Genomic DNA, 13,947 nt, shown 5'->3' with positions numbered 1-13,947 from the left:
TTTGTTGTCCTTGTGACCATAATTTGAACAGAATTGCTGCTAACTCACCCTCCTGTACCTGAGTTAAGAAAATCTCTTCCTGTCATCCGTTAAAACTTATCTCCAGATGGACACTGGGCTGGGTTTTTGCTCTCCCATTTAACTTTATTCTATATCTCCCAGTGGAGTGGCCATACTGATCCCCATTTGGTGTATTCTGCCAATCAGTAATGTTTTTCCCTTGTTTTATATATTTACCTAGTGATAAACATTCCTCTGAATGTTCTTTCACTAGGGCACCATGGGGGCTCCACCTTTCTCTGTACAGCCTCTGGCTCTGTGAACACATTTTAACCCAATTTGAAAAAACAACAATCACAAATAGCCAGGCCTCACTCAATTTAATAGCTCACTTTTATAACCTAAATTCTGCCTAACTGAGATGAGCTAATCTCTTTCTCCTAGTTATATTCTAAAGATGGTAGTACACACAAAACATGATAGATATTCCCAGTCTTAACCCATCAATAATTGTTTGTATCATTCTAATTCCTCCTAACTAATCCATTAAACCACTCAAAATTCCTCGAGTATACAATGATTATTTAATTGATTACCCTAACTCTGCTACATGTGATCTCATCTCAAATGATCCATTTATCAATTATTTATTCAACCCCCTAGGAAAACCTGTCTTCCCTTCTATTGTTCCTATCCTCCCTGTAAATGTCATATTTGAGTTTTTAGCCAATACAATCACAGTTACATCAAATGTTCCCTCATTTAATGGTATTTTCTTTCTAATATAACTTCCCTAAATGAGATTAAATCCCCTGTCTTCCTATACTATCCTTATATCATTACTGGATCAATGATAATAACTGTAATAACTATCAATAATACTTGTAATAACTAATTCACATTAAATTGTGTCTTTTTTCTGATTATGCTACAATTGTAGCCTATTTTATCACCCCAGTCCAAAATATAAGTTTATGTAACAAATCCATAACCCACTACAGGCTGCCGCTATTTCCCCAGCACAACAGCCAATGCATACTTGCATCCTAACCTAAATAAATTATCGTTCCAAAATGGTCCATCTATCTTGTATTTCCCCGCTAACCCATTTCAGTTCGCTATTCAATGTATTTAACTGTTCTCTTTAGATTATGCCCTAATTAATCAAACAAATACGTGTTATCATTTATCAGCATACGCTTAATGACATTCCTACCATCTGAACTCTCTCTCACCCCTCCCCTTGCTCCTTCCTACACAACGGGGAAGGCGCAAGGGGACCTTGTAACACATCCTCAGACCCTTCTAGAACACTTCCACTCAAGCCATCTAATTCAACCTTCCACATCTCTCAATCCACGTAGTAATCTAGGTCTATTGCCCCAATGCGAAAGCTTTGTCTACTGTCCCTACCTGTGTTCGAACCAGGGACAACGCCAGTCACTTCACACCATCTGCGATGCTCTCAAAGTAACTACTTCCAGTTCATAGAGCAAGTGACGTCACCAAATGAAAATCGCAGTAGCTTTCACCTCAGCAAAAAACTATCTCTCTCTTTGATTCCCTATTGTATAATTTAGTTTTTCTATTTACCCCCTAAACACGCTCGCTACAAATACTCCATTCAATATTACCAAACCAAATACTCCATCGTACCCATTCAATCAACACATCAGCCGTGGAATTCACACTCATAAATGCAGATTATTACTCCATGCCTTGAAATGATAAATAGATTTCCACTAATAGTATATTACAATGATTTCTCATTTTACCCTCTGACACAAAATGAAGTTCCCTCACTGTACTACGTTAGCTCTACCATGATAATTAGTTCAATTTAACCCTCTATTTGTTTTGTACTATATTATACATTACGTCTAAAACAACATTACTTATGGTCAGTTTATTCCGCCATCATATTATCCAACAACGCCACAATCTTAAACTCATATGGGGCGGCTGGCAGTTTAGTGACCAATTTCGCCGCACCAACAACCGAGAGGTCGCCGGTTCCAATCCCCGAGCCGACCAGGCGAAAAATCTGCCGATGTGCCCTCGAGCAAGGCACTCAACCCCAATTGCTCCCATAAATCGCTCTAAACAAGAGCGTCTGCCAAATTACCAAAAACGCAAATGTGAATATTCTCTACTCTCTCACCCAACGCACGTCTGCGTTCGGTGAGCAAGTCTAGAACACCCTCTCGTCAGAAACCCACATGCGTTCCCAGCCATCTCCCAGTCTTTTCATGGCTCCAAAAGCCACACTTTCGCTCTCTCCAGCCCCTCCCCTCGCAACTCTACCTTTTTGAGGAGCTGTGAGGAGCTGCTTCTCGTCCCAGCGCGCCTCCAATATTCCGCCGTTACTCAAAGTACTCCAGTCTATTTATTTAAATCAAATAATTCCCACCTAATTAGTTAAAGTTGGTGCACGTTTATAACCCGAATTATTTCGCTCTAATTGTTTAACCAGTATTTTGCACGGTCAAACATCAAACGTTAAATCAAATAATAAACCAAATAGCCCAAACCAAGCACATAAACCAGTATTATTCTACGTCAAACATCAAACCTCAAATCAAATACTAAACCGAATTGTTTCGACACAACTATTCAAAAGCAGTATTATGCTATTTCAAACACCAAACGTTATATTTCAATATATCAATTCAACCGTTTTAGTTCAGTCACACTCATTCTTAACTTTTCATTTCATGTTTTCGATTGTTACTGACGGGTTATATGGTTTGAGTAACCACAAATCCAACATTTATTCCCAAATTATACCGTTTGGTCAGCCACAAACGTCTTATGATTCCCAATTTGTTTTCTATCAAGGTATACAGGTTTATCATTCACACTTTCATGCATACGACAACACTCACACTTTCTAACTTTTATAGTACCTCCTATGGGTGTTTTTTGTTAACGTTTGCACAATTTAAACTTTATTTCCTAATTGTAATTGTCATTATTTACTGTTTTAAAATATTGTTTGTATTCTCAGCCAAAAATGGTACACAGTTAAACGTAGTATACAGTTATCACACAGCAAAAATAGTACACAATTATCGCACTCACTCACAATACACAGTCATAATCCTATCACACAGTCAAATATGTCACACAGTCATAAATGACACACTTATATCCCACACACAATCAAATGTGGGCACACAGGCGCGCCTATTTTATTCAAAACACTGTGCTGAACCTAGCCGCAACCCTTAGTTACGGACCTTGCCAGTCACCAGTATTATCTAAAATTTCCCGAACCTAGCCGTATCTCAGTTACGGACCTTGCCGGTGTAATTCTTCGAACCTAGCCGTACTGTAGTTACGAACCTTGTCGATAGTAATTACTTAAACCAATTATTCCCTATATCTAAAATTTCCCGAACCTAGCCGTATCTCAGTTACGGACCTTGCCGGTGTAATTCTCCGAACCTAGCCGTACTGTAGTTACGGACCTTGCCGATAGCAATTACTAAATCAATTATTCCCTGTATCTTCGAACCTAGCCGTACCCTCTCACAGTTACGGACCTTGCCGATAGCAATTACTAAATCAATTATTCCCTGTATCTTCGAACCTAGCCGTACCCTCGCAGTTACGGACCTTGCCGATAGCAATTACTAAATCAATTATTCCCTGTATCTTCGAACCTAGCCGTACCCTCGCAGTTACGGACCTTGCCGATAGCAATTACTAAATCAATTATTCCCTGTATCTTCGAACCTAGCCGTACCCTCGCAGTTACGGACCTTGCCGATAGATGTCAGTATTTTCTCCGAACCTAGCCGTACCCTCGTAGTTACGGACCTTGCCGGTAGAACAAATACTCTCTGGTACCATGGGTTAAACATCACATTTACCAAAGGTTCTGCATGTCACAATATTGTGCTTATCTACTCATAATAGTTTCATAATTTAGTTCACTTACATCAGACAGTTGTTTCACAAAATTAATTTGGATAAAGCCAATGTGCAGATCTTTGGTTATTTAACAACAGGTATCTGCTTACCTTTTTAGAAGCCCGGGCAGTTTGTGAAACATACGGTTCGATGAAAGAGTTGACCAAATGTGCCGGACATTACCCAGCAAAGTCCCTTCTACCAGATCACGTCGGGGTCACCAATTGTCAATGTTGCGTCAATTCAAATCTGGCATTAGGAACAAAAGAGGTCAAGACGACTTCTAAGTTATACTAGTTATTTTAATTAATGCAAAAACCTTCAATGGTAAATATGATGTTTCGTATATACGGGCTCTCTGAGATGCCTCGCAGGACACCCCAGAGAACTAACACATTGTTTTCAGAAACAATACCCAAATACCCTGACAGAAAGTTTCCCACTTCTCTGCTGGCCAATTAGAGTAAAGACTTGAGCGTGGTTTAAAGTTTCTCAGCCAATCCTAGGTTCATGGGGTTGGTCTCATCTCCTCGGCGCCATTTGTTGCACACTACAGCCAGGCACAAGATTATCATAACATTCTATCATAGTGAGAAGAGCCAGCTCCCTTAGACATCATTCCTATGTCAAAGGAAGACTTACAGCTCATAAAGAACCATTATAGACTAGCATTTGAAGACACAATCCTTATCTTATTTTACACACTAAAACAGACCTTCACATCAATCACAGCCTCCCCAGGTGTCACAACCTACATTAGCCCAGTCAAGAATGCACTCCTTCTAAGTTAGTCATCCCATCACTCTAAGAGAATAATAAATCCCTAATACTACCCTTCAATATTCTTCCCTCTTCTCTTCATTCCACTCTATGTTGCCAACTATTTAGCAGCAAAAAGTGCTATTGGCTGCTTGATCTGTCGCTAAAGTTGCTAGATTCCATCTTACCCTCCTCCCCTCTCCCCTTGTGCTTCTCTGCCTGTGTGTGCACCGTTGCTGTGACTATTGCACAGACAGCTGTGTGAAAAGTCCCCAAATGCTATAAAACGTTAGAGACAACTGGAAGGCAGCTTGATAGTAGCTGAATTTGTCATTAGGCTCTTTCACAAACAGTTGCTGGAGAAAACTGAAAACTTGCCAAATTGTTGCTAAATTGTTAACACTCGGCTCTAGATTCTATTTCTGTTCATTTCACCCCTCCTGTGATGTGAAGGATATGCAGGGGCACATGTGCAATGTTCAAACTATAGCCCATCTCAAGCATGGGTGGTTGAGTGGTAGAATTCTCGCCTGCCACGCAGGGCCCGGGTTCTATTCCCGACCAGTGCATGGATCCTTTTGAAACATTGCAGGGTTTGCTTGGTTAAGAATAATAAAAACAGCAACTATGTATACACTTGCAAACAAAACACTAGCTTTAAGAGTAGACTAGAAACTATCTGTGTATACCTGAAGTTCCTTGTACGAGTGTTGTCACGATACCAGAATTGTACGTTTAGTATCACGATACTCAATACCACAGGCAAAGAAAAGGCATATTAGCCAAAGTCACAGAATGGCACTTGATCCTGACAGATAAACTCAGCTAATGCGGTTCAATCTTTATGCATTGTTTGAGCTCAACATCACATTACATTATACTTTTTTACGTTAACATTTGTCAGAGGCAGCCATGTATGCATTAATGAATCAATGATACAGTCAATTTGACTTTGTTTTTACCAATCTAACTACATCAAATAATTGTAATCATTTATTTGAATGGTAAATCGCTATGTAGCTTAGGCCTATTCAAAATACAGGTGAATGCATATTCAATAGTAGTGCATGCATGCATTGAGTTATTGAGCTTGTTTTGGCAGATTTCATGGGGCTACAGATGACAAACAGTCTGGTTACCTTCCATTTGGGACTTATTGTACTGATCAACAACATTTGCATAGAAGTAGCTTATTTTATAAAACTGCGCACTGTCTCTTTAACCAGTGATGACATCATTCAGGAGGAAAGACAGGGAGCCTTGATCCACGAGACACAATTGACAGAAGTACCGAAAGTAACAAAAATCCGATGAACAAACTGTTGTCTAATATCGGGGGAAAAAAACTATGTTTCGGGTACACCGTGCAACACTACCGTGTACACAAGGTCCAAAGAGAATTTGGCTTCCGCTCTAGCCCAAAAAGAGACTGTATATACAGTTGGGAGAGGGTGGAGCAGGGGGCTGTTGCACTAGGTGCCCGTGGAGTAGTTGTTGTGGGGGGGTAGGTGCCTTGCTCAAGGGAGCAATGGCACCTAGAATTTGATACCAGCAACCCTCCGATTGCAAGCTCACTTGCCGACAGATTCTTCCAGTCAAGACTCGGGATTGTAATTGGCAACACTACCTGCCGCCCTAAAATGTAACATGCATTGGCCGGGAATCGAACCCGGGCCTCCCGCGGGCGGGAGCCGAGGATTCTTTAGCTAAAGTGCCCTAAAGCGTTTCCCATTCATTCCCTATGGTAGTGCTAAACCACTACGGATGCAATATATGTATGGCCACGTATGCCCTCCGAGGCGCTGTGGCAGGTTTTACGCAAGAGGTGGCGAAGATAATAGCCGAATTACAACGAACCACAACAAACACCCGGGAACAACTCATCTGAGCCTTATTTACTTTTTCTGATTCGTGAATTTCTTTTACATTTCAGCATTTGATCCGAGCATTTTACGTTTTGTTACATTAGCGGTTTTAGCTACGTCAGACACACAACAGCTTCTAATTCGTAAGGACTGCCAAAGGTAAGTCGTGTTTTTACATACAAAATATGAGTTCTTTATCATCGATTGTCTTTTTTTTTATTTGTCTTCGGATCTTTTAATAATGCAATAATAGTAAATACAGCGGATATTCAGAGTAATTTTGTTAGAACGTAATCTGAATGAAACGTGGACTTGTGGAAACTATACGTTTCTCATATATATTTGTAAGTATTATAGTATTATAGCGCGATCTAAATAAACAAGTATTCTATGTTTTCACGAATTATACAATGTGAATGCGTTCATAATAAGTCACTTAAATGATGTAGCTATTTCTGTATAGATATTACAGAATAGTCTGAAAGCTATAGTTCATAATAAAGTTAATTACAAGATTGTTAATTGTTAATTACTATTGCAAGTGTTGTCCAGTGTATATGTGGGGAGGGGTATTGGTTTGTCCAGATGAGGTTGTGTATATTTGGGGATTGGTTATAGATCTGTATAGTTGAAGGTTGTGTGTGTATATTATACATTGTACTGTATAATTAGTACATTAGCCTGAAAGGTATCATTAAAAATAATTAAATAATTAATTTTGTTTACTCTTTGCTTCATCATTTAGATTAACATGTCACACAGGCCTTCGGTGTTTTTCCCTGGCAAGGTCCAAGTTACCTTTCGAGAGGCGCGTTAGGTTACCTTCTACAAGTCCCCTCTGATGCCGCCAAGAAGATCAAAGACAACCCTTCTATGCAGGACAAGTCTGCTCCTCTGAAGGAAGAGGTTGTCAGGAAGAATGCCATCAGCGTTGTCTTACAAAGAGGGGGGGATGTGTCAGATAAAGCTGAGGTGTTGGGGGAGTACATACTACAGTTTGGGAAGTACAGAGGCAAGTCCTTCAGGTGGCTGCTGGAAAATGATGTTGGATACACTATGTACCTCATCAAAAAATTTGGAAAAAGAAAAAGAGGCAGGCCATTTCAGTACAGAGGGGAGCAGCAAAATCAGTTTGCAGTCCTTTTGGAATATGCCATGAGCTTCAAAGATATTGAGGAGCTTTCAAAGTTTGAGTCTCACAAAACGAATTCTCCCGCTGTGACCTCAGATTGTGACACTCTGGTTGGCTTTGGTAATCGGGCCAAAAGTACATGGGGAGAAATATGGGAGAGCAGAGCTGCTGGGTAGGCTTTCTTCATTATGTCAAGGAAATGTGGTACAGGTTCAAAAATGCACAAACTGCAGCAGTACCTGCTAATGAAAAAGAGTCATTGCCATCAACCGTTACATCACCAGCCTCTACTGCAACTCCTTACTCCCAAGGTATGTCAAAAGTAAACACAAATCATCTGAAAAATATTGCTTGTGGCATCATATATCTTTTTTGGTTTTCATTATGTTTTATTGCATAGCAATGGATGAATGAAGTTTTCCTGGAGAAAGCTATACTGAGTATTTCACCTTCCAAAATCCAGACCATGCTCTGAGTTAAACATGTTTTCTATGTATTTTTAAACACATAACCATTTTACTGAGTTTCCATTTGAGTTAGGAATGTAAGGATTATTCAACAAATAGTTGTGCTACATTTGTGAGGAATTATTGTCACTTATTTTCTAGCTATTTTGACAACTACATTAACTATTGTGTATCGTTGCTACTTTAGGCAAATTACTTCAAATCTACTCATTGTAAACTGTAATGTAACTGCTTGCAACCAAGATCATGTGTGTGTATGTTAAACTTTATTTCAGATTCACCAGCATCAGCAGCTGTAGGAGCACCATCTGTGTCTACTGGCAGAGGTTTTTCTCCATCAGTTTGGCAGGACTATTCACTGAATTATTCTGCCTAACAATATACCTTGGTTATTATTTTGGCCTTGTTCTGGCTTTGTTCTGGCTATGTTCTGGCCATGTTCCTAATTGTTATTTTGCTTGTGTTCTACTAACAAAATCAAAAGGACATGTTCATGACAACATGTCCATCAAAACCTCCGTCTCCATGAGGGTAAGTGTTCATTTGAGTTCCCTTTTTGCATGTCCTCTGAATTTCTGTGCATGTGCATGTATGATATATTTAGTCTACAAGGTCATTCAATTGTGTATTTGTGAAATAAGTGTACTATAAGTAAGTAATCACTGTAGTCTACATGTTGATTTTTTACCTTTTGGTATTTGTGATTCCAGCACCAACACACCCTGCACGTCAGCCTGGGCCGCCAGCACCAACACGCCCTGCATCTCAGCCTGTGCCACCAGCATCAACACGCCCTGCATCTCAGCCTGTGCCACCAGCATCAACACGCCCTGCATCTCAGCCTGTGCCACCAGCATCAACACGCCCTGCATCTCAGCCTGTGCCACCAGCATCAACACGCCCTGCATCTCAGCCTGTGCCACCAGCATCAACACGCCCTGCATCTCAGCCTGTGCCACCAGCATCAACACGCCCTGCATCTCAGCCTGTGCCACCAGCATCAACACGCCCTGCATCTCAGCCTGTGCCACCAGCATCAACACGCCCTGCATCTCAGCCTGTGCCGCCAGCATCAACACACCCTGGATTTCCACCCTCACTTCCACTGCCCAGATATGACCAAGAAATGATTCACTGGAACTGCTCTCAACAGCAAAAGGTATGGATGAAGATGGAGCTGGAAGCCATGGGACTGTGGCCGGGAAGTCCACCTGTGAGGCACCTTACTAACTCTGTCTCTTTGTGGCGTCTACCACCTCAGCCTGAGCTCATTGAGACTGCCTGTGGGCTTCCATCCCCCAAATATTTCCAGCTACATCCATTCTTCATCTGGAAACCAGAGAATGACAGCATCATGGGAAGGCTGAGAAACAATTATGTTCTCCCATGTCTTCACAGTTGTTCTCGACCACAGATAACTTCATCAGGTGTAGGAAGGCCTCGAGTGGTTGTTGGCATTGTCAATCAATATTACTTGTTTGCATCTCGGCTTTGCTGCAAAGCATGCAAAAGGAATTGGTTTGCTGACAATCCTCTGTGGCTGGCAAAGCTCCCTAAAAGGTATACCAACATGTTGCCAGCCCTCCTTACCTACAAGAAAGCGATCTGTAAATCTGTGGTAGATGAATTAAGACGCACTGCAAAATCCCCAAATGACATGGCCAATCAGCTGATGGAGATGATGCACCTAAAGTATGAAAGAGCAAACCTGGCCTACCTGCTAAGTGTGCAGAACATCAAGGATGCTGAGGCAGGGTTGTATGGTCAGAGCACCATCAGCAAATACCTGAGGAGGGACAGTACACCTGCTGCATTTGGGGGGTATGAAGACACAGACGGCTGGTGTGGAATGTCTGTGTCGTCATATTACCTTACAGACTGTCTTCTGCAGGAGTTTCAGAGGCAGGAGCCATCAATCACGCAGCTCTTACAGGGCACATTTGGACAGGTGTTGAGATCCGACCACACCCGGAAGATTGCCAGGAAAGTCACTCTTACATCAGGCACAATGTCATCTTATGCTGTGATGAACGAGAACTGGATGATCATCTCTTGGGTGATGGTGCAGTCCGAGAGTGAAAGGTCTTTGGAGCCCATGTATGAAGGTCTGGCCACACGCTACACTGCTGCTGGAATTGAAAAGGCCAATTACCATTGGGTGGACAGGTATTTATTATATAATTTGTTTAACAATTGTATAAGCCTTTTCAGCTTACATATGTTATTTAATGATATTAATAATTTCATTTAAATCTCAAATAGGGAAGAAAATTCATTATATATTTAATCATGTAACTTTTTTTTAATCCTCTTCTATTTCTGGACATTGTTATGTTTCTTTGTACATAGGGACTGCTGTGCAGCCTTCAGGGTCCAGAATTCTCATCCAGCTGAGCACCTTTTGAGGGAAGCCTGGAGGACTACAGAGGCTACTGTTGCAGAGGTGACATCCGGGGACTTGACCAACATCTGTGCTTCGAGGTCAAAGTTTAATGAGTTCATCTCTGTAAAGCTGGACTTGTTCCACTGTATGAGACGATTCTGCCGGGAGTGTGTCTCAGAGCATCATTCCTTATACAGCTCTTTCTGTCAGTTCCTCTCGGCTGCCTTCACAATTGTGGATCAGCAGGATCTGAAGAGACTGAAGGAGGCCTATGTCTTCTGTGGGATCGTGCCAGCAAATCCAACAAAGCAGCATATCCGGGAGCACTGCAGGACAAAGATCCCTCAGCCACGAGAGCTTGTGAAGAGAGTGGAAGAAGTTCTCCTTCACTTCCACCTGTTAAAAGATGTAAATGACATCCCTCTCTTCAAACCGTCCATGCTGAAAGCCTGGAGGATCCAGCGAGTCCACATGCTGAGGGGCTGTCTCAGTGACCCAGAACAGGAGGATGGGATTCTGTACAGATACGGTGGCACGCTGCAACTCAACCATGTCCAGGGTGAAGGGGCATCTGTGCCCGTGTGGATTCCAATCAGAGGCACTTCACAGCAAGAGGGCTACCACTTCCACCAGGCTCAGTGGGTGACTGGGAACAAAGTCTCCCCAGAGTTATTTCAGGCCCAGGGTATGACTGGTGTGGCACGCTGGAATTTCCAGAGATTGGTGGATCTCAAACAGCCGGGTGTGGTTTTGCCTGCAGTGTTTGACCCACTACTGATCACAGACTTGAACATGGCCTCTGTGAATGTGACGGGGAGCGCCAAATATCCAGCACTACAAGTCTCCAACAGGGACACGGGAGAGAGGTTTGGACTCAAGTACGTTGAGCAAGGGTGCCGTGCTGTTCCTCTCGACTGGGAAAAGCACAGATCTCAGAAGAGGACAGACATGTCCGTATTCCTGACCCCTCTCCCTGTTGAGAAATGTCAACCCTCAGCAACACAGCTGCCGCCGACTGTCAGATTTCCTGATTCTGCAGCTCCTGCTACTGAGGCTTTAAAGAGAGAAAGCACTGAGGAGCCCCAGATGGACATAGGTAATTCAGAATAATACCACAAACATAGGCATATCTCTCTCACACTAACTCAGTCACACGCACCTAAATATGCTTGCAGACACATGCATTCTGCATAATTACTTTCACTGAAGAACTGTTCCTCTCTTTCAGATCTGCCCTGCACACCTCCACTGCCTATGACCGCCTCACCAAGAAGTGCACGCACGGGGCCTATCAAGACTGGTGGCCGGGTCTTTGTGTTGGACCACAATCGGTGGCCTGGCCCAATGAGGGTGGCTATTGATGGTCTGCTTGCCAGGCATCATGGACAGAAGGACATGCTGAAACTGGTGGACTTTGACTATGCTTCCATGGTGCAAAGTTCATGTGCAGACCCCAACAGCCTGCTTCACCCAACCACCAAACACCACATTGGAAGGTATATTAAACACCTGGCCAAATTAAAAAACACCAGTTCCTCCCTTAACACCAGTCCTGAAAAGCTCTTGGAGACCCAACAACTGTGGCAGCACTTAACCATGGGTAGTGACACAACCTGTGTCCCTGTAACAGCACTCCCACCTGCAGTTGTGAACCCACCCGCACTGCCCACACAAAATGCTCCTCTTACTGAAGCTGCCATAGAGAAAATTGTTTTGGGACTGATGGAAAAGCAGCAACAGTCAGAGCAACAACAGCAGCAAAAGAAAAAAATGACAAAAACCTGCCTTTCATGTGGCCAACCCAAGTCCCGTTACATGAATGATGGCTCCTCAATTCATTATTTTTATCAGAGTGGGCATGTTAGGTACTTCTACTGCTCCACAAAAGTATTTAAAACATATGGAGCAGAGGGCCTCTACAAACCCCAAAATGTCTTTTGAGGATTTCATGTCAACACCCTTCTTTCAACAAGAACTTGAATCCATAAAACAGAAAGTGGAACAACAGAAGGACAAACAAAAGAGGAAGTCAGCAGATGTGGTACCCTCTGGCCGTTTGTGCAGGTTCTGCCATTTGGAACTAAAACAGGGCCCTAATAGTCCTCACATTCACACAGGGTTCCCCGGAGTGGCAGGGAAATATATTTATTGTCCTGCCAAGCTGTTCTCCCTCTACCAGGCCAAGGGTATGGAGAAAGAAATGACCTGGAAGGAGTTCCAGGCATCTGTTTTTATCATGATGAAAAGAAAAGATGGATGGATGAAAAGAGGAAATGTTGATTTACACACACACACACGCATCCACACACACACACACACAAACAAACAAAATGGCCATAATCTTTTAATAAAACAATTTTGAAGTTCAATACAATTCTCTTGCCTTTAATTCATGTTTACATATTGAACATACTGTACATGAAGTCAGACAGGGTTGCTTATAATTACATTGTGGCACAAGGTACATGAAAAATCAACTGACAGAAAAATTTGGTTTGTGTAACCCTAAATCTAAGTTAAGATTGGCAAGGAGGTCAAAGGCTGGTCTGTGCATTCAAGTCGACTGCAGGGCTGAAGAAGGTTTTTACCAGGTCATCGGATGAAGTACTTTTGTTTCCTCAACAGGTAGGGCTGATAAGTAAGAATAATCCACTGCAATCTTTAACTGAAGAGGAAAATCTTATGGTAGAATATGTGCAGTACATAAATGTGTTAATTATTTTGAAAGGTGTTATCTTTAAATTAATTTCACATCAGCATAAATGAATGAAGTAATTTGGTCTTTAAAATAACACTTTCACAAAAGCAGAAAATCCCATTACAAAATACTATTATTTTAATACACTGGATATAAACTAGTACACCTGAAATAAGATGGGGAATGTATAATATTTTGAATACATTTGGAGTATATTATCAATGTTCTGAAATATTATTCATCAATCATATGTTATCAGTATACAAAAATAGCAAGTAAAAGTGGGTCTATATTAAAACACTGAATTATACTTATACTAAATAGTATAGTAAATATAACTATTTAGTGTACAAAGGTACAATATAAACGTTCCAAGTAATACACTTCAAGTACACTGTGTTTTGGGCTTGGGAAAATACACTGCATGATCAAATAAAACCAATAGTGACAAAATCTAATTATAATCTATCATTCAATTCCCCAATACATGGGGAAAAATATCAGAATACAGTTTCCTTGTTTAGAATTGAACCCCCAATAAAAACGTTTCAAGAAAAAGGCAGCCTGAAAAAAATAAAAAGAGCCCTAAAGCGTTTCCCATTCATTCTCTATGGTAGTCCTAAACCACTACGGATGTAATATATTTTCGGCCACACACTGATTCAGTGGCGCTGTTTCGACAAAACGGCTGTTACAGCTATACGCGACTGGCCCGCGGGTGGCAGGCG

The 13,947-nt window shown here is 41.7% G+C and overlaps 1 protein-coding gene across 1 annotated transcript; it reads left to right on the top strand.

The window, feature by feature from the left end:
* Positions 1-7,919: 7,919 nt before the first annotated feature.
* On the top strand, positions 7,920-12,462 carry LOC121571225. The gene is made up of 4 exons (XM_041882560.2): positions 7,920-7,982; positions 8,414-10,304; positions 10,488-11,617; positions 11,750-12,462. Exons 2-4 carry the CDS (start codon positions 8,812-8,814, stop codon positions 12,460-12,462), a joined length of 3,336 nt encoding a protein of 1,111 aa, XP_041738494.2. The 5' UTR covers positions 7,920-7,982; positions 8,414-8,811.
* The last annotated feature ends 1,485 nt before the right edge of the window (positions 12,463-13,947 follow it).

The sequence above is a fragment of the Coregonus clupeaformis genome, unplaced genomic scaffold (genome assembly GCF_020615455.1).
Source record: "Coregonus clupeaformis isolate EN_2021a unplaced genomic scaffold, ASM2061545v1 scaf2692, whole genome shotgun sequence".
Lineage (NCBI taxonomy): Eukaryota > Metazoa > Chordata > Actinopteri > Salmoniformes > Salmonidae > Coregonus > Coregonus clupeaformis.
This window is presented reverse-complemented; position numbering and strand designations above follow the sequence as displayed.

What these genes read in the sequence shown, in the direction of transcription:
- LOC121571225 (XM_041882560.2), top strand. Translation starts at nt 8,812, where the DNA reads ATGTTGATTTTTTACCTTTTGGTATTTGTGATTCCAGCACCAACACAC. An exon ending in AATTACCATTGGGTGGACAG is followed by an intron (nt 10,305 to 10,487) that starts GTATTTATTATA and finishes CTTTGTACATAG; the next exon opens with GGACTGCTGTGCAGCCTTCA. An exon ending in GGAGCCCCAGATGGACATAG is followed by an intron (nt 11,618 to 11,749) that starts GTAATTCAGAAT and finishes CCTCTCTTTCAG; the next exon opens with ATCTGCCCTGCACACCTCCA.